Source organism: Talaromyces marneffei, chromosome 4 (assembly GCF_009556855.1).
Source record: "Talaromyces marneffei chromosome 4, complete sequence".
Taxonomy (NCBI): Eukaryota; Fungi; Ascomycota; class Eurotiomycetes; order Eurotiales; family Trichocomaceae; genus Talaromyces; species Talaromyces marneffei.
Window position 1 is genome coordinate 782,591 of NC_072351.1, and position 22,006 is coordinate 804,596.

At 47.6% G+C, this 22,006-nt stretch overlaps 7 protein-coding genes across 7 annotated transcripts; 3 read left to right on the top strand and 4 right to left on the bottom strand.

The window, feature by feature from the left end:
• Window positions 1–89: 89 nt before the first annotated feature.
• On the bottom strand, window positions 90–1,228 carry EYB26_005350 (uncharacterized protein; the record flags this gene model as incomplete). The annotated part of the gene is made up of 2 exons (XM_054264636.1): window positions 90–1,032; window positions 1,104–1,228. 2 exons carry the CDS (start codon window positions 1,226–1,228, stop codon window positions 90–92), a joined length of 1,068 nt encoding a protein of 355 aa, XP_054120611.1.
• Window positions 1,229–5,647: 4,419 nt separating this feature from the next.
• EYB26_005351 (uncharacterized protein) lies at window positions 5,648–9,769 on the top strand (the record flags this gene model as incomplete). The annotated part of the gene is made up of 4 exons (XM_054264637.1): window positions 5,648–5,661; window positions 5,780–6,204; window positions 6,255–6,384; window positions 6,451–9,769. The coding sequence occupies 4 exons, from the start codon at window positions 5,648–5,650 to the stop codon at window positions 9,767–9,769; spliced, it is 3,888 nt and encodes a 1,295-aa protein (XP_054120612.1).
• A 907-nt stretch (window positions 9,770–10,676) lies between these two features.
• EYB26_005352 (uncharacterized protein) lies at window positions 10,677–11,950 on the top strand (the record flags this gene model as incomplete). Its single annotated transcript, XM_054264638.1, has 4 exons — window positions 10,677–10,899; window positions 10,977–11,059; window positions 11,127–11,785; window positions 11,932–11,950. The coding sequence occupies 4 exons, from the start codon at window positions 10,677–10,679 to the stop codon at window positions 11,948–11,950; spliced, it is 984 nt and encodes a 327-aa protein (XP_054120613.1).
• A 376-nt stretch (window positions 11,951–12,326) lies between these two features.
• On the bottom strand, window positions 12,327–13,903 carry EYB26_005353 (uncharacterized protein; the record flags this gene model as incomplete). The annotated part of the gene is made up of 4 exons (XM_054264639.1): window positions 12,327–13,286; window positions 13,353–13,639; window positions 13,713–13,766; window positions 13,852–13,903. The coding sequence occupies 4 exons, from the start codon at window positions 13,901–13,903 to the stop codon at window positions 12,327–12,329; spliced, it is 1,353 nt and encodes a 450-aa protein (XP_054120614.1).
• A 712-nt stretch (window positions 13,904–14,615) lies between these two features.
• On the top strand, window positions 14,616–16,492 carry EYB26_005354 (uncharacterized protein; the record flags this gene model as incomplete). Its single annotated transcript, XM_054264640.1, has 2 exons — window positions 14,616–14,725; window positions 14,812–16,492. The coding sequence occupies 2 exons, from the start codon at window positions 14,616–14,618 to the stop codon at window positions 16,490–16,492; spliced, it is 1,791 nt and encodes a 596-aa protein (XP_054120615.1).
• A 405-nt stretch (window positions 16,493–16,897) lies between these two features.
• On the bottom strand, window positions 16,898–18,135 carry EYB26_005355 (uncharacterized protein; the record flags this gene model as incomplete). The annotated part of the gene is made up of 2 exons (XM_054264641.1): window positions 16,898–17,836; window positions 17,911–18,135. 2 exons carry the CDS (start codon window positions 18,133–18,135, stop codon window positions 16,898–16,900), a joined length of 1,164 nt encoding a protein of 387 aa, XP_054120616.1.
• A 684-nt stretch (window positions 18,136–18,819) lies between these two features.
• Window positions 18,820–21,466, bottom strand: EYB26_005356 (uncharacterized protein; the record flags this gene model as incomplete). The annotated part of the gene is made up of 6 exons (XM_054264642.1): window positions 18,820–19,998; window positions 20,057–20,325; window positions 20,392–20,986; window positions 21,054–21,251; window positions 21,319–21,358; window positions 21,444–21,466. 6 exons carry the CDS (start codon window positions 21,464–21,466, stop codon window positions 18,820–18,822), a joined length of 2,304 nt encoding a protein of 767 aa, XP_054120617.1.
• Window positions 21,467–22,006: the final 540 nt, after the last annotated feature.

The following is a 22,006-nucleotide window of genomic DNA, read 5'->3' on the forward strand; positions in this document are numbered from 1 at the left end:
AAACCTACACCAAGAAATTTCAGCCCCGAAAATACTACTACTACCTCTTATAAAGCTCGTAACCGAAAATCATTTCACATTAACATAACCTATTTCTTGTGATGCTTGTTATACACATCAATAGCCTTCTGCACCTCATCCTTCGAACCCAGAAACACCCCACTGCGATCGTGAATATGCTCCGGCAAAACCGTAAGCAATCTCTCGCCATGTGAATTAATCGCCAACCCACCCGCATTTTCAAACACCATCGCCATCGGCGCACACTCATACAAAATACGCAGCTTTCCCTTGGGACTCTTTTTATCCGCTGGGTAGGCAAAAATACCGCCATACAACAATGTACGATACGCATCAGCAACCATACTACCGATATAACGAGCGCTATAAGGTTTGTCGCCCTCGGCGGGGTATTTGAGAGAGTGGAAGTAGTCTTTTACCCAGTCGTCCCAGTACATGCTGTTACCTTCGTTGACGGAGTAGATGGCGCGTTTGGTGGGGAGTTGCATTTTGGGGTGTGTCAAAATGAATTCGCCGAGGGAGTTTTCCATGGTGAAACCATTCACGGAGCCACCGCGCATGGTGATGACGAGTTGAGCTGAGGCGCCGTACATGGTGAATCCGGAGGCGACTAGCTCTGTGCCATCGCGCAGGATATCTTTGGCGGAGACGGTCTTGTTGGGACCCAGAATCTCGTCGGGGAGACGGAAAATGCCGAAGATGGTGCCGACGGAGACACCAGCATCAAGATTGGAGGAGCCGTCGATAGGGTCGCAGACAACGGCGTATCGGGCGTTTGGGTGCTCGTCGAAGATGATTGCCTCTTCTTCTTCTTCGGAGACGAGCAGGCGCACCTTGCCTGAGCCGCGCATGGCGGCGATGAAGACATCGTTGCCGATTACGTCGAGTTTCTTTTGGTCGTCGCCGGTTATGTTGGAGGAGCCGGCTAGACCGGTGAGGTTGATGAGGCTGGCTCGTCGAATGTAGTAGGCAATTGACTTGAAAGCGAATTGCAGGGCGTGGCAGAGGAGACTATCCCCCGGTGGGCACATACGTAAGTTTCCTTGACACCCCCAAAAAGGTCATTTCAATTGGAGACATACGTGAAATCACCGGTAGCTTCTGGGACTCGAAGCTGCTCTTCCGTCAGGAATCGTGTGAGAGTGATGATATCTGTGTTGATGTTCTCCTGGCCAACGCCGGAACCGCCATTGCCGTTGGCTGCCATTGTGGTGATGATCGTTTAGGATATTGGTGATCTATTTTTGCTGAGATACAAGAATATCGACGATGTGAGGAACTGAGACAATTGTTAGAATCCAAACCAAGCAATTCTCAACAGATCCGTGTTTAAACGAAGTGTATTACCTCGGTTCAGCGGAGAAGAGCCGTAGCTGTACGTACGTCGGATATACAAGTATAGGTATGGAGGTATTCGTTACACGAACAACGTGGAATAAGGCAGAATGAGAAAGTGGTCGAATAGATCACGATGGCTTTGACGTGTTTAAAGGGATTGATTGGGATATTTTACAGAAAACAGCTCAAAGAATGTCAGGGTCTATGGTAGTTATATAAAGGCAGCGGAATACGCTTATAACAGGTTCCAACCGGGCGGACCAGAGAGTCAGTCCCGATCTTTGCTCGGCAGAGTACTTACTCTCGCAAGTGTAATTAGTTAGCCAGTAGACGTGCAAACCGGGCAGTGTCAAGAGCAAGTTTCAGCATCAACATTTCGTCACGTTACCCATTTTAAACGCAGCCAATATGATTTGTACGTACAATAGTATATGAAATCATAAGAAATGGGCCCAGATCCGCCCTTTCGCTCCCCCCGCACTAAGCCTGGACGAGTCAGGCGCAACCGTAGCTCCGGCTTATCCTCGAGGCGCAGAAATGAACTGCCGGCCCCCTTTCCGGTCCTCTCCGTGCGTTAAGTTACTTATGTAGCAAGTACTGTAAGTAACTATCAAATGGTGGACGCTCTCCGGTCTTCTCCAGGTACGTTATCCGTAGGGCCATCCATCGGTTGCTTGGTGGAAAATACGCCCTCCGGATAACCCCCAAATGGTTCTCGATCATACGGAGAAATTAAGTTGCGGTATCTAGCCAAGCTGAAATATCAGCGCGTTCACGTGGACAGGTTGATTTCTACTCAGAATGCTCTGGATCTGGATTCTAGTTAAAAGGGGATGAGTCTCAATTTAGGGGAGGCAGCGTGAGGCCGGACATGGCAAATTACGTGACATGATCAACCACTACTTATCAATTCAAAGAATCACCATTATTTATTGATCACATCTCCACGGAAATAGCCCGAGTTCATTGAGGGCTCAAGTTGGTCACGGATAAAGGCCGTCGTCGTTTCGGAAAAGGCTCGTGTCGTGCCGAAGGTTCGTAGGATAAGATCCCTGGGGTCAGCCAGTTGTCGGGGTTGAGCCATTCATGTCTGTTGTTCGTAGTATTCTGAATAGTCACACAGACTGAATGGAATGTCAGCAGCTCTCTACGTCGACGACTCTAGTAACATGCTGGTGGTCTTCACCAGTCTTGATCCCAAGACTCATACTCTTCGAATTATAGTGCAAACACTGCAAATAGGTCATGTGACAAACTTCTAGCCCTTTTTGGTTAAGCGCCATTATTTAGCCGACCTTCAAAACCGCGGAAGAAAAAAAATTATGCGCAGAGCTTTGTTTCTCTCAATTGCTCAAGAAGACAAAACACTTTCCATCAATGCTTATGGACAAGCTGTGTCTTCATTCAAGAAACTCATCATGGACAACTTAATTGTTTGATCCAGTGTACTGAACGACTAACTATTCCAAACCGATCACAGGTCTTTTCAATTGGTAAGTCTGAAAAAAAAAATCTTCACCTGCTTGATCCCTGCATTTTCCCCCTCTGTTATGATGATTTGTTACAACCGCAAACTAGAGTCTTTGACCTCCCAAGGAATGAAACTCTTATTGACACGTCAGTCTGATGTTATTTTGAACACACATTTGTCATGTTCGCTGTTGCTCAGAGAGACTATGTGCTAACGTGACTCGTTTAGATTGTTCCAGATGTTTGGCTACCACTTCGTCGACTACATGGTTCATCAAGTCAATAAGACAATAGTTGGTAGGTGAAAACTCTGCTTTGTTTATCTTATTTTTATTTTTTTTATGATGATCATTTTCGTATAATATACGCTGGAAATTACCGGCTGAGGCTTTCGGGTCTTTGATTATATCTAATGGCTATTACTGATTCCTATTCCACTGCATTGCAATATTTCTTGTTTCAATCATTCGCTTCATCAGCTAACAGTTGGAAAGTCCCTCTTATAGGTATGCTTCCGCCTGCTCGTTCCATGTATTTTGGTACCCACTACCAAATTCTGTCGGTGATGAAGTGGCACTGGGCTCCGACGGCTGCAAAGCAGTTCGGTCATGATGGACACGCCCTTTTTGTGGCAGGCCTAGAAAACCTCGCCCACTGAGACACTCACCTATTATTTATTACTCGTTGCAAACTGGTAGACACATTGTCTAACGTATATGGCTCGATAGAATAACTATAAGTTTGTCGACGACATGAAATACTACTAATATGGTAAGCTTTATATTTTATAGTGCACTCTTCTTGCTGTTACATGATGATCCCCTAGATGACGAGTCTTATACGAGTTTTCGATGCAGACAACCTTTTTTTAATTAACCATTCATGCTTTACTGAATAACATTTCTCTTCATTTGGATATTGCTCAAACTATTCGCGAACCATGCTGACCGCGAATCTCAACAGATGTAACATATACCCAAACTAATCCTTTGATTATACGGCGTACGTATGTCATATTTTACAAGGTACGTACTCACATGACATTCTACACCTTCCTTTCCAATGATGAATTCTCGACAAAACAAAGACAAGCATATGTCCAAGCTGGTTTACCTGCAAAGACGAGAATTGTTCGGACTGAGAGTCTCTTCCGCAACATTGCTATTCGTGGTCGTCGTTTGCATACGCTGACTGCCACACGATCAGACCTAGGATTTGTTTACGACAAGCTACCAGCTTTCCCAACTTAATCTGTAAGTCATCGACTTTTTTCCTTCTCGATTACCCTTGCAACACTTCACATGATGAGTTATTTATTTTTATCACGACGGTCAACATAAGGATTTTAAATTGATGACCACTGCCTGTGACAGGGCTTTAACTGACACTCTTTGTCGCTTCTACTTGATATCACTCATTTTGGGTTTCGAATTTGAGCTAACTCTTATTCAGTGTAGGTCTATCAAGCTTGAACGTTGCTTTGGATTCTCTATGCGGCTAGTATCGGTGCGCGTCGATGAGGACGTCGTCGGTCGCCGTTACTAGAATATCCATAAACTAATATATAATTATATATATGCCAATAATTTAATGCTTGCTCAACGCACTACCTTCACACCCTTGTAAAATGCATGACATGGCATGTTAGATAATGTCCCGTGGTATAAAACAGAGTAGAACGGTCGACCTCATGCTCAGGATTCTTCAGGTATCGAGTTACACAATCCCGGCTGCATTAGTTCTGTCGTTCAAAGTGCACCAGGTACACAGATGCAGAGTCTGCTTAACTAGTCGAGACTCAAGACTCGAGGTGTATTACTATGTAGTATGTCATGTAGCAAACTAAACTCGACCACCCCGGATGCTCAAGCATTGAAAATAGTTAGACCGGACACCGTTGTGAAATCACTGGATTGGAAGGCCGGAGATCATCGACAGTCTTCATTTATCTGTTGCACGTATTGGCCGAGGGCAAGCGGCCGGTTGGTGATGAGCGCCTACTTTGGCAGCATGATTGGCTCGGCGGCCAGTTTCCTCGACGCCAAGGATGTGATAAGTCTAGGGCTAGCTGCGTCCTCCCTCCTGCTTTGCACGTATCAGCTCTCGTCTTCTCCTCCCATACAGCCGACACTCGTCTGACTCAAGGCAGGGAATGCATAACTAGTTAGCTATGTTACTTCCTCAGAAAATGCATGGACACAGTCACGCCTTAACTTGTCGCGAGCTCCTGAGTCCTGAGTCGTACACATATGTGCTGGCCACATACATGAGCCGACCATCTAGCTTGCATCTCATTCGGTACTGACATGCTATTTATAAATTTATACACTTCTCCTGTGACCTCCAGGTCCATTCTTCGCATGAATTCCTGTCCGATCACCAACCCTAAAGCTTCCCTAGTGTCACTAGCCTCGCCAGTGGTCTGGCACACCGCGTCCCGTCCCCACGTTGCGACCACCACTTGTTGCTAACTTGCTGGTGGTTTCTAAATAAAGATTGTTATCTGATTGTGGACTAGGTAGATGGGGAAAGCGCTACTGTTGTCGTTGCAAAGAATAGCTACCAGCCGCATTATTGGATTCTCTCCTGTCCCTCCCAACATTCGCACTCTCTCTTCATCCATTGTTTGCTATCCCGGACACTCAACGTTATCGAGGCGAAGAGTCCGTTTCTTTGTTCGCGTTGGTGTTACTGACTCGTTAGCAACACGGTCTAAGATTCTGTTCCAAGCAGACATGGCGCATACAACAGTTTGATACCACCCACGCCGCCTAATAGCCGCGTCTCGGCCTTTGGCGTCAACTTTGCGCCGGCCAACATGAATATTAATAGGTGGGCTGAATCTCATTTTACAAAGCTTCACGAGTCTGCCTCACGAACGAAAACAATGAAAGCAAAAGAGGCGGTGGAATCGATTGGGTTGAGTTGCATATCACTGACACAAAGGTAGTTGGAATCATACAAGCAGCCCGGCGTCTGCTGCTGCTCAGTCAACCGTCGCTAGTTTATCACCCGGACGAAGAAATCATGCTATTCAACCTCCGGCGTTGATGACATCTTTAAATGGCCCTCAATACCATCAGAGTCATAGTGCTGGTGCCAGTCTCGGATTCATGTCTTCTCCAGCGACTTCTCTTTCGAGCCCGTTCTCGCAGCCTCCTCACTCTGCTTACCTACCATCGCCGGGTGCTGCCCAGAGAGGGAACTCTCCAATGACTATGAGGATGTCATCGTCGTCATACAGTGCGCCCTATAATCCGCAGGAATGGGCACCTATGAATGGAGATGGGTCGCCTCAGATTGCTCAGGTCACGCATTCTCAGCGCAGTCATGCAATTCGCATTGTGCAACCATCGCATTTGCAGCATAGCTTAGGTCAGAGAGTTCCTTTCAGTATGATAGCATTGCGCTAACGTCATGACTAGAATCCGTGCCATCACCACCACCGCCATACACTCCACGGACTCAGGCACCATCGCCCTCTGGCCCAACATCTATACCAGTTCAACCGTCACAACATGGACTGTCAAACGATACTCCTAGTGGGAATGCAAGGTATCATAGTGGAATCCCTCAGCCTCGGCCTCTCTCAATGATTTCAATGACTGAAGGTAACGTAAGTTGGCAATCCACATATAGTGTGCCTCCTCCACCTCCTCCAGCGGGAAACTCCAGGTCATCCTCCCGGGCAGATGCAGATCGCTATCAATCTGGTATGGATCCTGGATACGGCAGTTCGACGCCTGAACCGGTGGTTTCCCATTACCTTAGCGCCACGCAGCAGCAGGCAACGTACAGCGAAGTGAGCAATATGCGCCATTTTGACATGCCGTTACATGCACCGTCATCCAAGAGAGCTGCTTCTACTGGTGCTTTGAATACGGCAACTTCGTCGGGGCTGTTGAATCCAACGTATGAACGTCCATCGCCAAGGAATAGCTGGGAGCCTGGGATGCCGCTTCCTCCGCCGCCTCCTGGGCCTCCGCCAGCTGCAAGGTCTCGAAGTGCGAGCACTACTACATCTGAAGCTTCCTCGAGACGTGCATTGCAGATTCCGCGCTCACGAGGCCCCCCGATCCTAGGCACTTCTCTTGGTCAAGTCCCACCAACACCCGCAGACTGGGTAGATGAGACCGTTGTACAGAGGCGCGAGAACGACGGAGCACAGAGATTACGTTTAAACACGGAGGTATCATACAATGCACCAGCAACGCTAGCGTCCCGAGAACGAGAACCAGAACCAGAACAAGAATCTGCAGAGCCGTCGTCCTCTAAACGAGCATCTAGTCGTGGGGGATTATTTCGCAGTCTTGCAGTGAAGAGAGATTCCAGCGCCAAAGGCATACGCGAACGTCGAATCGAAAATCGACACAGACGCCAGCAAGTTTCAGAGGATCTCTCTGCTGTATCCAACAACAGTAATCCATGGGCGAATGCATTGACACCGACAAATCTTGTCCTCAACGGTACAGATAATTCTGCTGGTGACAAAACCCCAAGCGGGCGCCAAAAAACATTCCCAAATCCACTCTCAAGTGCACGAAGCGTAAAGTCGGAGGAGATACCATCCAGCAGTCGTTCTCGGACATCTTCTGGACTATTCTCAGATCAGTCCTCGTACGGAACACCAAAGCCAGAATCGATATTCTCACAAGCAGAAGTCACGCCTACACCACCTTTCTCGCCGGATAATGAATCGCCGTTAGCCAAGGACAAGCAGCATATGCTCAACTCCAAGCCTCTGTCGACAACTTCACCAACCTCAGCTAGCGAGTCGAAGCCGTCTCTGCGTCCTGGGACAAGACTCGAGGAACGACCAGTGTCCCACTTGCTGCATATTCCGAATGACATCGTCTCGGTACTGCCGCCACTGTCTCCACGACGTATGTCTACAACTCAGACGCCATCACTTGATTCGGTCCTTCACAAAGACAATGATTTCTTGGAAGGCGGTCTACAAAGGTACCGAGCAGCCCTTGAGAAAGAAGCTGCCGCCGCTAGTGAATCAGAGGCCTTGAAACTATTCATGGAGTTTTTGATTACCGAGTCACAGCATCGACGGCGACTGTATGCAAGTTCTTTTACAGATGCCGAAACCGACGTTGACAACACACGTAAGAAGCTCTTCACACAACAAGAGCCCCCGCAAGCACGTCAAGGGAAGCCGACTGGTATCAAGCTGGATACGTCGTTTACCCAGCCCAACAAGCCCCCGGGTAATATGACTACAAGGCCCGAGTCCATGTGGTGGAACAACTACAAGCCCTGCTTATCCCCCATCGCCAGTATAAGTATCGACGCTGACGAGATGAGTTCCAGAGGTCGGCCGCCTAGTCGTTGGTGGGAGTCCAAGACTGGCTCAAGCAGTGAAGGCGGAGAGCGGATATCACAAAGATCCAAACGCGAGTCCAAATACATGGGAGTACCTCGCGAACTTCGAGAAGAAATGCAACGGGGTTACGGTGGGCCTCTTTCTGTAACAGAAGAAGAACAGTACAGCGACCAGCAAAACTTCTCGCAGGGAGGCTATGGCCCGGATGAATACCCGCCTGAAAAGGTTGGGCTGCACGAACCGGATGTGAATACGGCTCAGTATCATCAATATCAACTTGAGATTCCGCAACCAAGTCAATATCGGGAGCCTCGTGGGCCGAAGAAAATGGATATTTCACGCCTAGTTACTCTTCCACCGCCTTATCCGAGACACCATCCTGCAGTTAACAATAGTCATCCTGATCTTGTCGTCTATCGGACCACCGTTCGTTCAATCAGTGATTTGTCTGAAATCAGGGCGACCAGGGAGCAATATAAACAGCAAATGGCACAATTAAAGCAGGAGCACGAGACTAAGATCCGAGAAAATCGGAAATTCTTCACGGCCAACATCCAGCAACAGATCCAGGAAGGTAGCATCAAGTATGCTGAGGCAGCGGAAGCAGAAGCAGCACTTGAAGCTGAAGTGCAAAAGAAGCAACGAGATATAGCGCAGAGCGAATATGATACGTACCAGAAGAAAGTGATGGAGCCATTGCATCTTATTCTGAGTGATCGGGTAAGCAAGGCTACGGAGCGAATCAATGAGCTCAGGGGGAAACTCAAAGAGGACATCCAGCACGAAAACCCGGACCGTACTCAGGAAGAAGGAGACGAGAAGCCAGAAATCTTGGAGCAGCTTACTCAATTGAAGTGGCTCTTCGAGGCTCGCGAGCAGCTCTATCGTGAAATTTATGATCTTCTGGGGGAGAGCAACGAGAAATATCGAGCAATCGTCACTTTGCCATACAAACAAAGTAGAAACGAAGAAAAACTTCGTGAAGCTGATGCATTTTTCGTCAAGGATTCTTACGATCGCCGCGTTCAGTATGAGTCAGAAGCCCTTGCTAGAATGGAACGGTTCATGGATGTCGTCGAGGAGAATGTCAAGCGAGGCGTTGAAACACATCTCTCCGCCTTTTGGGATATTGCGCCTTCGCTGCTCACGTTGGTGCAGCAAGTGCCTGAGGATATGTCAAACTTTCAGATCGAGATTCCTGCGCAAGAATACGAGGAGAATCCCAGTTACTACCAGTTCCCTCTGCAGTATCTCTACTCTCTGCTCTCGCACGCCGAAAAGTCGACTTATCAGTTCATCGAATCCCAGACGAACCTTCTTTGTCTCCTACACGAAGTCAGGTCTGGTGTCATGATGACAAACTGCAGATTAATGGCAGCACAGCGAGCCCGTCACGGCGAGCCCGAGGATTTGGTGGGAAGGGAGATGCAAGATATGCAGGCCCGCGAGGAGCGAGAGTTGACTGCAGACCTCAAAGAGAAGGTCTCCACTGTCGAGGGACAGTGGACAGAGGCTCTGGGGAGCCAGATACAGAGTCTACGAACGAGAGTGAAAAGCCATCTTCTTGCCGAGGATGGTTGGGACGAGACCTCGGAGCAATTGGAGTAGAATAATTGTTGTGATTATTATATTATGACTTGGGGGTTGATGCCGTGGTTTTGTGTTTCTTGTCATTTATTTTCGTTTTCGTTTGATTCTGAGAGATGAAAGGAGAGCAATATACCCACTGTCGCTAATGCTATGAATTCATGACCATATTCACTGAACTCGCTACTGTGTACTGGGGACTACGCATACTGTAGTTATATCGCCAGCCAAATAAAGTAGTTAACTAAGACAAATCGTCAAGCGGTCATAGTGGGTCCCACACGTGACACGACATTATCTTCTAGAGCTTTCCTTTTCCCGTCTGTTTCTTACCAAAATCTTCCTCCCGGGAATTTCTTTGGTAGGGAAGATGTCTCCTTCTTCCCCCAACCACTTCTCCTTCGACTAGTATTCCATCTCGGCGTAAGTGCTTTATTACTCACGATCAGACTTGAGCTTCATTCGGCTTTTATCTTGTGGTGCGTGTGAAATTGTGAGTACACAGTGTATTTTCCCCTCCCTTTGCTCCTTGCCCGCCCTCTTCCTCTTCCCGTTACCATTGCCAATGTTCTTTGCACCCTTTCCTGTCGCGACCTCGGTGCTATCCATGCATCGATGTTTTGTGGGATTGTGATTACATGATGAGATATATAGCTGGCACCAGTCCTAGAAAGATTTGTTCTCTGTTCACTGCGGACTTGCTTGCAACGGGTCGCTTCGTCGGCCCAACGCTCTGATATTTTTATTTTTCGCTTCTTCGCTCTCACGATTTGATTTATCTTGTGTGTGGTCACCAGTGACTAACAAAATCATTAGGAAATAACTTTTGCTACGCAAAACTCGGTTACCGCGTGGGCGTCCGGCAGCAAGCATACTTTGTGGTCAAATTGTCTAGTCTTTAATACAAGCGAGAAACTTCGTGTACACAATGGCTCTTCACAACCCCAACAACTGGCACTGGGTTAATAAGGATGTTAGCCCCTGGACCAAGACCTATCTCCAGGATAGCTTGTCCAAGATCTCTGCCGAAGAAAATGGCGTTTCCGCCAAGGTTGAGAAAGTGCTCAGTATGGATGGCGACGTAGATGTCAGCCAACGTAAAGGAAAGGTTATTACTCTTTATGATGTGAAATTGCAGCTAGAATACGAAGGTTCATATCCCCTCAAGCGAGATTCTTTTCTTTGTCTTCAGGATAATAAAGACTCACTTTTTCCACAATTTTTGTAGGTAAAACTAAGGATGAGGAGACCGTGACCGGCACAATCACCATTCCCGAAGTCGCTCATGATACCGAAGAGGATGAGTTTGTCGTATGTTCCTGTATTCTTTCGTTGTCGTCTTGCACGATTATTCTGACCGATATTCGTTGTGGCTCAGTTTGAAATCAGTGTCTACTCGGAGTCGTCGTCAAAGCAGCCCGTAAAGGATCTTGTTCGATCTAAGATTGTTCCTCAATTACGTGTCGCGCTTGCCAAACTTCCTCAGGTTCTCGTCTCGGAACATGGAAAAGATATTCAGCATGCTCCCGGCTCAAACCCTTCAAGCGGATTTGCGACCCCGGCTTATCACCCACAAAAGTCGTCCAGCCCAGCAGTTGGTACCTCCAAGACTACCACTACATCCACTGGCAAAGTCTCCGTCAACACCACAACCGTCACTGCCTCGGATGAATTCCGAACCACCGCGGAAGAATTGTACACCACATTCACCGATCCTCAACGCATCGCAGCATTCACTCGCGGACCTCCCCTTCAATTCGATGGTGCCAAAGTCGGAGGCAAGTTCGCCATCTTTGACGGCAACGTGACCGGCGAATACGTTACCCTAGAGCCCTTTAAGCGAGTTGTCCAGAAATGGCGCTTGGCTCAATGGCCGGAAGGTCATTTCAGCACGCAGGAAATCGTCTTCAACCAAAACGATGTCGACCGTGTGACTGTCATGCAAGTTACCTGGACCGGTGTGCCCATTGGTCAGGAGGAGGTTGTCCAGCGTAACTGGGAAGGATATTATGTTCGCAGTATTAAGCAGACCTTCGGGTACAGTCCCCCGTCTTCTTTTGCAAACACCACAACCACAACCGTCCCCCGAAAAGCCCCTTCTCCTTTGACGTCTTCTTCTTCAAGTCAGTTTTCTTTGGTGACACGATTACTGATGTTTTTCTTTGCTCTTCTTCTTGGCGTAGGTTTGGCACGATACTCTGATGAGATCTTGAAGTTTTTCCCGTCATAGTCCAAGAACCATCGTCAACATCATTTCTGCACGGTGGAAAGTTTCCCATCATGCCCTTTTTTCTGGGCTGAAAGATAACCTTCGAAAGAGTAGCTGGAGCATGAAATGCAAGGCGCTGGAATTGGGGGAGTATGTCTTTTTTGGATGATATGGTTTTTGTCGCTTTTATGAGCAAACGATACATGAATATGAAAATAGAATAAACAATATATCATATCAGGACTTTTTACCCTAAGATTGTTATCTCACTTTGTGGACCCGACTATATAATATATATTGAACGGATAAAATTTTATTCCTCTAGACCCTATATTTTTAAGAGCTTTATTTCAAAGAGATGAACATTTTTTACAAAGTCTTCTCAATCAACTCAATACTATACTCCTCCTTCAGAGTCTTGATAAGAGGAGCGCAAAGCTCCATGCTCATCGGCGCCAAAACACCCTTCTCACTAATCGTACCATCAAGCACAAACTTGACGGCCACACCACAAGGTACGCCCACCAATTTGGCCATGGCGGAGTAACCCTTGGGGTCACCGTACTCGACCAAAGTGCTGGTACGGGTTTCGCGGGAACCATCCTTGTTCTCGATCTCGAACTTGTGTTGGAGCATGACCATGTCGCGCTCCTCGGGGCCGTATTGCATCTTTTGCTCGAGGGTGGCGCAGAGGGTGTCGAGAGGGTTGTTGCGGGGTGTGATGAGGTCGTCGGAGAAGAGGCCGATCCAGCGCAAACCGGCCAAGATGCGGTCGCGCTCGTCGTTGTCGGCGAATGTGGTCTTGGAGGAGATGGCCCAGAGAAGGTCAAGCTCCTTGTCGGAGGTGGCGCCGATGATCTTCTTGGTAGCCTCCTTCCATGTGATGGGGGTCTTGAGGAAATCGTACTCCGTCTCGCTGAGGAATCCAATATCAACAAGCACTTTAATCATCTGAGGGAATCCCTGGTAACGGAGAGTACCGCGGACAACGGTCTGAGCTTCGGGGATGTTGTATCGCTCGCGGTAAGGCGTGGAGTCACGGTTGGGGTAAGCAACGAATGCGTAACCGGGGTAGATGAAGTAGGGCTTTGCCTCGCCCATGAGCTGGGTTCCATCAACGCTGAATTCGGCGCCGTCCCTGTAGAACTTGGCGGAGTTGCGGAGTGCCAACAAGACACCACGGCTGGACCAGGAGAATTTGTAGCCGAGAGGGTTGTCGGAGTCCTCGGGTGCGGGGAGACCACCGCAGTAGGAGAGGAAGGAGAGGATTTTGCCGCCGGCTTCGTGGACTTCGGTGATTGTCTTAACTGCGTAAAGATGGTCGATACCCTAATTATACTCCATTAGCCCACGGATGTTCTTTATTATCCCATCTATTGTGAAGGCAAGACTTACAGGGTCCAATCCAATCTCGTTCATGACGGTGATACCAGCCTTCTTGGCATCGGCCTCCAACTCCTGCATAGCTGGAGAAACGTAGGAAGTCGTCACGACATTCTTCTTGGTACGGATAGCGGCCTTGATGACCTGGGCGTGGTAGGTGTAGGGAATGAGAGAGATGACGAGGTCGACCTTCTCGAGCTCCTTGTCCAGAGCGGCGGCATCGTTGACATCGAGAGAGATGGCCTTGGTGTGCTTTCCGCCGGAAGCAAGCTTCTGGGCGTTGTTTAGGTTTCTGGCCGCTGTTCAATTGTCAGCAGGTTGGATTCATCTCTGCGATCCATTGGGGCCAATGGAGTGAATGTAGTGACTTACCGACGGTGACCTCAACACCGGCTTGGTCCAAAACATCGACAGTGGGTTTGGCAACTACAGTGAACGATTGTTAATAAATTCCCCTCTTCTGCACATAATAAACTGAATCTTCTACGAGAGATTGCCTGGGATTGCATACCAAAGCCAGAGCCCAAAAGAAGGACCTTAGATCCAGCGACGTCTTTGCCCATCTTGAATAGTCTGGAATAACTGTAAAAAGACAGTGGAATATGTTGAAATACAGTTTACTCGGAGGATAGATAATTTAGAAATACGGCGCGGGGTCTCTCCGAGAACGGAGAGCTTTATATCTGAGTGTGTGGATTTCACGTGATGTAAAAACAAGCCCTTCCAACACCAATGATAAATGAGAACGCCAAGAAAGATTTTGTGATAGAGATCAGATGTCTTGATTCGCAACTGACAGCGAATAAGGTCCATTTGCGCCTGCAAAGACCCAGTGAAAAAAATGCTTCACTTTGTTGTAGATGCATGAGCATCCGGTAAGCATCCGCGGCCAATGAGATACAATTGCGCGGTCAATGTGGGGTCTTGGTTGTTGAGCATCAAACAGTTGTTGATACTTGATAACCTCCAGTTGCTTCACTCGGTCAGCTAGTTAACTACAAGATGTTGTCAGATAGGTAGTCAGCCTCTTTCAGATCCCAATGAGAGTAGGTACCTAGATAGGTCCACGGATAACATTGAAGTGATGGCTCTCCTGGACCCGGACAGCAAAGCTGTGACGTCATAGACATGTCGAGGAGGGTTTCCGCAAACAGTTACAACTTACCAGTAGGAGGCATAGAAAACATACAACATCACAGAAATATACATAGGATGTCTTTCTAATAGATAAAAAAAACCATTGAAAAACATCACCCAATTCTGCAAGAGCCTAACATGGGAGGCGGCCCGTTATTCCCTGAGCGGCCACGCGTGGCCTTGACACGAGAACATCTGGATAACCCAGCCCCTACTAACAACTTGTACGCTGTGGTTGATATAGGAAGGTGAGGTTGTCCCTGTTGTGATTTCTGCCTTAGTTTTCAAGCAAGAGGCCAATCGGCTAACAGCATTAATTTTTTTTTTTTGTTAGCAATGGCATTCGATTCTCCATATCTGATCTCTCACCACCCACTGGGCGTATAATCCCTACACTACATACTCAGCGGGTCGGGATATCCCTTTATGATGCACAGTATGATTCCAAAACAGGTTCGAAAATCCCTGTTCCTCGGTCCATTATCCAATCCATAATCGGGGCAATCTTGCGGTTTCAGGCAACCTGTGTACAATTTGGTGTGCCATCATCTCACGTTCGCGTTGTTGCAACGGAGGCAACACGTACGGCTATAAACTCGAAGGAGATCGTTGAATCAATTGAGACGAGAACAGGTTACCAAGTTGAACTCTTGGAAAAGTCCGAGGAGGGCCTGCTTGGTGCGTTGGGGATTGCCAGTGGTTACTCGGATATTGAAGGGCTGGCTATGGACCTTGGAGGGGGCAGCACCCAACTCACATGGGTGGTCTCTCACGGGTCTGTACTCAATATAAGCCCACAAGGATCTATTAGTTTCCCCTATGGTGCCGGGGCTCTTTCAAGGAAGTTGGAGGAATTGAAAAAGGGGAAAAGCAAAAAGGAAGCAAAGCAAGCTATCGACAAACTGAATCAAGAGATGAAGGATAATTTTCTAAATGCATACACCAAATTGGAAATCCCGGATCGTCTAGCCCACGAGGCCAAAGAAAACGGCGGCTTTCGCATGTATATTTCCGGCGGAGGGTTTCGCGGATGGGGTTATCTGCTGCTCTACCTACACCAGACAAAGGGTCGTAACTATCCAATATCGATTATCAACGGCTATCGCGCCGGGAGAGACGAATTTGCAAAGACAGAGACCTTGAAGGAGATAGCTCGAACAGCAGACCGTATATTCCGCGTTTCAGACCGTCGTCGACAGCAGGTTCCCGCAGTAGCCTTTCTGATAAACGTCCTTGCCGAATCGCTTCCCCATGGGATCAAGGAGGTGTTCTTTTGTCAAGGAGGCGTCCGAGAAGGAATTCTATTTCAGCAGCTTCAGCCGGTCATTCGCAGACAAGATCCTCTGGAAGTCGCAACCACTCCATTCAGAACGCGGTCCGCCGGCGCTATCGGCGTTCTACTTCTTGAGGCCATTCCACCGTCCTCTCCTGAGAACGAATTTTCTATTCCGAGCACACTCAATATTCATATAATCCAAGCCTTTGCCAATTGCATGTATGCACATGCAGGCATCTCAAAGGAACTCGCTTCGACTGCCGCACTTTACAGCACTAGTACTGGTATATTAGGAGCGGTGCACGGAATTTCTCACGGGGACCGAACTCGTCTAGCTCTCATGCTCCAAGAGCGATATGGAGGCCACTTACCCCCGCGAGAAGAAAAGGCCAGGGCAGCATTTCAAGCTCTCTTGAGCGTTCAAGAAAGATGGTGGATACGGTATATCGGAAAGCTTGGGCTGGTACTAGGCATCCTCTATCCTACTGGAATCATTGATTCTCTTTGGCCCCGTGTCTTACTATCGGTCCGATGGGCATCTGACCTGGGAAAGCATCAAAATAAATTCGGGATCGAGCTTACATTCACAGCGCAAACCACCTCTGATCATATGATGATAAAGGAGCTCATCGAGGGAGCCAAAAAGAAAATAGAAAAAGTGGGAAAGAAAAAGAACAGAATCGGCGGCAGAAAAGGATGGGGAATGAAAGTGAAGGTGGTTGTCGATATAAGTACTTGACAAGCATTGCGCTAGCATGACAAATATCTATACGTACACATGTAAAATAAGTGAATAATTCACTCCCCAGGACCATTCTTACTCTAGGCAAGATTACTAACGAAGACAGGTATGAGCCAGTCTCATCTTCTGAAATGTTACTGTACCAACACTTAGTGGTAACAGGGCATATAATACCCCCTTATCTATTTCTATTTCTTAAATATTGTAGGCAGTACATAAGTAGGAAGGAATGTTGCGTTGTCAGCATAGATGAATATGTTGCTGTGTGTGAATTCAATTTTATAGTTATCTGATCGGGTAGCCGTATAGGATTTGGGCTATGAGATAACTGCATATGTACATCGGAGCGGTAAGTTGCTAAGTCTTTATGCTTTTGAGCTCAATATGAATAGATTAATATACTTAAAACGCCTCAATTTGCGTCTTGGTTTCTGGAGCGGGAATGTTGGCGTTCGTCGCACCGCTCCATTCGTCATTATCCAGAGCGTTCTCGCCTTTCCATGATTTTGTGATTCTTCGCTGCCACTTCCAAAGAACAGGAAGGAAATGCCACAGGTCGAATTCCGGCCAGAGAACATCGAGGAAGGCTATTTCAGTATCCTCATGGCATTGCCAGAGCATAAAGTCGCTCAATCGCTCAACACCGGAGGTTCGAACAAGGATATCAATAGGAGGATTGCCTCCGGTATACATGCGATCCGTCAGTGTTTGAGACGTGATGGATTCCGAGGATAGATAATCCGGACTGCCGGCCGTTTGTCCGAGGTGGAGAGTAGTAGATGATGAAAAGGACGAGGATGAATCATATACTCTGTTGGCTTGGTTGACGATGGGTGAGCCGTTGTCTTCATCCTGTGAAAAGGCAGATGCTGAGTCCGAGTCTGCGCTGCTATCTTGATCCTTCATATTTTGAAGGGTTTGTGCACGGATGTTTGATGCAATGTGTGATTCCGAGAACGGTTTTCGTCCCCCATTCACCCTTGTTGCCTCTAAAGGTGTGCTGTAGTCGACCACCGTTTGCCGTATGGCCTGCGTCATTTCATCTCTCGAGGTGTAAGGGCAACATATATTCAGTATTTTATCTCCGTTGCGACTCGTGAGTTCGACGGCTCGGTCCACCGCTGCAACCACGTCGGGTCTGAGTAGATCTTTGCGACCGAGGAATCGAATACTAGCTCCGTATCTGTCCAGGATATCTCCATGCTGAGCAAGCTGGGCAAGCTTCACGTTCGCCATGTCCATGAGTCCATTCACCTCGAATTGCGACCTATTGAAATTTTCGATACTGAATGCGTAGATCGTTACAACTTTCACTCCGCTTTTGTAGCAAACCTCGAGGATCTAGACAAATCACCGTCAGTCCGCTCTCCTTTCGCAATGAATGTGGTGAACATGATGGCATTGCTGAAACTCACCCTAGCCAAAGCTTCAAACCCAAGATGATGTCCTTCAATAGTCTCTATTCCATGAGTTTTTGCAAACCGACGATTTCCGTCCATGACAAAAGCAATATGTTGTGGTATGGGACCCTGTCTCAGGGCACCGAGGAGCAGCTCTCGTACTCTGTTGATTATGAATTCGACCGGGGGAGAAGCGACGAACCATTTTCGGAGATGCGAGAGATGCATGGACGTCGACATTTTGGCGGATTATATGTGACTGAGAGACGGATTAAGCTAGGAGATGCGGTGAAAGTACTGCACACAGTGCAAAAGGCAGTATAGAATGCTGAATTTCTCGCCTGGTATTTCGTTTTCAAGGTCGAGCCGCCGGTTTGTATAAGGAAAGCGAGATGTTTGATGACGGTAGTGTTATGAAAGAGTTCGCATGGATTAGTATGAGATATGTAGAAACGTGGGTATATTTTGAACAAGAATGAATAACGAGCGAGTGTAGATCGGATGACAAGCCAAAAATCTTGTCTGGTTGTTACAAAAAGAGATGATGTCGTGGCCACGATTAACCAAGGTTACCAGCTCAGGTGCCGCGCAACTCTCGGGAAGACCCACCGAAGGCCTTCCCCTCCCGCCTGCCTTCACATGCCCTACACAGGAGGGTTAGTATAGCCTCCTGTTGTGATTGGACGTCGAGAGTGAAGATCGCCTTTCTCGATGTGATCATACACCTCGGATGATGGGTTTCACTTTTGCAAATTAAGCGACAAGGATAAAGAAGAAAAGTTATAGGCTCAAACAATCGCATTGATATGTGCTAGCATACATACATACATACAAGTACAGAACAGGTATCTTTCTCTTGACATCTACAAAGCCAACCAACAGAGAGTGGTAGATTATCTTCAACACCATCGGTTTACAAATCATTCACCGCGTTTTCTTCTCTGCGTCGTCCGATGGTGTGATAGATCCCGCGCTGACCGATTCCCAGCCAAGATCCTCACTGAGTTGCCGGCGTTCCCTACCACGTTCCCTCATTGCACCCCGAATACGCTTGCTGACTTCTTCGAGTCGGTCGTGTCCATCTATCTCACTTAATGGCTGGATTGAGCCACTCGAACTGAGACGAAGACCGCCAGCTGTGCTGCGACTGCGACTGCGACTGGCCGGCCGTGTGGAGAAGAACCCAATGCTGGCCAAGTTGTGGAATGACTCGTTCCGGGGGAGCGGTTCTTGTGTCGTATACCTCTTCTGAATATTGGGTCTTGATCGAATTTCGACGTCGATTTCCGTGTTCTTCTCGCCTTCAGTATGACTGGATTCCTTGAAAGGGTCGGCGACGATGCGGGCTGAATCAAAATCTGGGAAAAGTCCGGGACCAAGCGTGTTGATAACTTCAGTCACTTCTTGCGATAACTCGGCACGACGTTCCCTAAGTTTTACGAGAGTGTTGGCCGACGAGGGGTTGAGGGACAGCATGAGCGGTCGAAGAGATTTGACAATGTCCATGCCAATCTCTCCAATACGAAGGGCGGCGAACGTGACGGTAGGAAACAAGACCAAGCCCAGGAGGATCACTGCCCACAATGGAACCCATTCCGGTACATAGCCTTGTATGCGGTTGCGATAAGTCCAATATGTGAAGATTATGGTGTAAAATGCATACAAAGCGGGTGCAAAGGCTAATGCAACCAGAAGCTTCCATGTCGCCATGACATCTCGACCTTGCAACTTGACCGTGGATGCAGCCAGGGCTTCTTGAGACTTTTTCTTGGAAATAGATTTCGTTGCAATGAAGACCGGCGCAAATAGGATGAGACCTGGCAACGTGCCCATGGCTAGCAACGTGAGTTTTATGAGTCTATAAATCAATGTGGAGACCACTCTGATAATTGAAAATTTGGCGTATTCGACCTGATGGTCACGAAGACCTAGTAAGCGAAGTTGTTTGTTATAGTTCATAATGGACATCTTCAGCTTAACGATACGGGGATCGTCCTTAAAGTGTGTATAGCCTTTAATGAGGCGGCGATTCAACTCTACAACCATCGGTAAAGGAAGCTTCTTTCCCTTTGTATTGTACAGACGTCGAGCAGCTTGGACAGCCTATGAGTCGTTTTTAGTAATGTAACCCGCGATTTATACTGGAAGAAGTTACACCTACCATCAATGTCTCGTAATCCGGTCCATTCACAGTTACAGCCAAGAGCGCGTGATAGATAGTATCAAGAAGTTCACCAACAGCTTCACGTCTCTCACCCCGCTTATATTTCTCGACCAATTCACGAGGAACTTCTATCGGACTGCCGAACTCAATTACAGCCCTTGACCGAAACTTATGCGCATGAAAGTAATTCATTCCACATGGTACGATTTTCAAGCCTGAGTCTGGGTTTTCAGCAAGAGAACCAAGCGCCATAATTGCAACACCAGCTATCAAAGGCTGTCAGTATGTGACGCTTGTTTTCATTCAAAACAGGGATTATTCGGCAATAATACCTTTCAACGGTAGTAGCTCTGGGCGGTCGTGGCTACCACCCTCTGGAAAGATGCCAATGCAGCCACCATGGCTCAGTCTGCCAAAGACAGCCTTGTAAACAGCACTCTGGTCAACGTGCGGTGCGAATTTGAATTTGGTGCCTTGGAAATCAGCCTTCTCACTGGAATCTTCTCCACTGAATTTCCCATCATCGGTGATATCAGTTCTACCCGTCAATTGATACAGAGCGTCCTTCTCCGTAACTGGCTTCTTGAGAATAATCTCTTCAGGTCCTTTTATTTCAGCAATGGTTGCACTATACGAATTGCCATTGATTGTGGGTAGATGTATGGTTCCTTCAGGCTCAAACCCGGGTCCATCAAATTTCGTTCCGTTACCGCGCAAAAGAGTAGGCTGATTGACTGGATCTGGTAGGTAAATGGTTCCAGTGCCGGATTTCATGTTGTCCATTGCTCGCGCTACGGGAACTGCTCCTATTCCTCGTGAGAGGAGGCCGATAAACTTGCGCTTGAAGGATTTCTCTGCGATAAGCCAAGAAATACGACGACCAATTTCTCTCCGAACGGCGCGCATAAGAATGAGTGAGTCGACGAACTATATGAATAGTAGTTGTTAGTCAATAATCCCAATCATAGCCTAAGGAAAGCAATGCATGTTGTACCTGATTAGCATGTGGTGCAGCAACGATGATCAATGGTCCTCTTTTCGGTACTTTCCATGAGCCGCGGGGGTGCACCTCCCTGAAAAAGAGGTCTGCCAATACCGAAAATGTCCAGAGAATCAGGTCATATAACCACCCAATCTGGGGTGGAATATATGGCGTCTTTGCCATTTTCAAGGTTTTGTGAGTGCAAGTGTTCTGTCAAGGTTGGTAGGCTGATGATTCGCTGCTCTCGGGTTTCAGTTCCCTTCTATTTTCGATATACCAGCTCGTCGGCAAAAAATCGAAAATCAGAGGCACAGTTTCTGCGTACATACCGTTCAATAGTCAGCTTCGAGCACTCAATGCCAACGGGTGTGCAAGCTGGGGCAATGACGTAAATGAGCTTACCTGCGCGACACGAGTCGAGTCATATGTGATAGTGAATGGATATTGAGTAATATTTCGAAAATTATTAGTGACAACCATGTGTTTTTTCAGACGACATTGATGGCAGACTCGTTAAGGGGAGAGAGTTGCATGTGAAAGGTCGACAGTGGGGTGAGTCCGGTGAGGCGCGTTGTGACGCTTCTAGAACTTGAAAAATAACGGCAGGATCACAAGCCCCGGCCTAAGAAGGCTAAGATGAAATGCTACATTGCTGCCTGAGGCTACCTGGCGGTGATCATGAAACACGGAACTGAGAGCTCTGTTTCTCGTTACCTCTTTCTACACGCCTATGCAACCAGTATTTTCGACTATACCACGCTTTATTTTTCAAAGCTTGTTCAAATCCGGATGAGCTTGATCTAGGTTGATCAAAATAAGGATGACCATGATGACTATTGCCGCTGGTGTCGATGTCAACTGAAATGCCCCTCCAACAATGCGTTATCAGCCCTCGCCAAAGCTACAACAACCTCGATCATCCACGGAGCTGGAAAAGCTAAACATCAGTCGCTTTTGAATGAAAG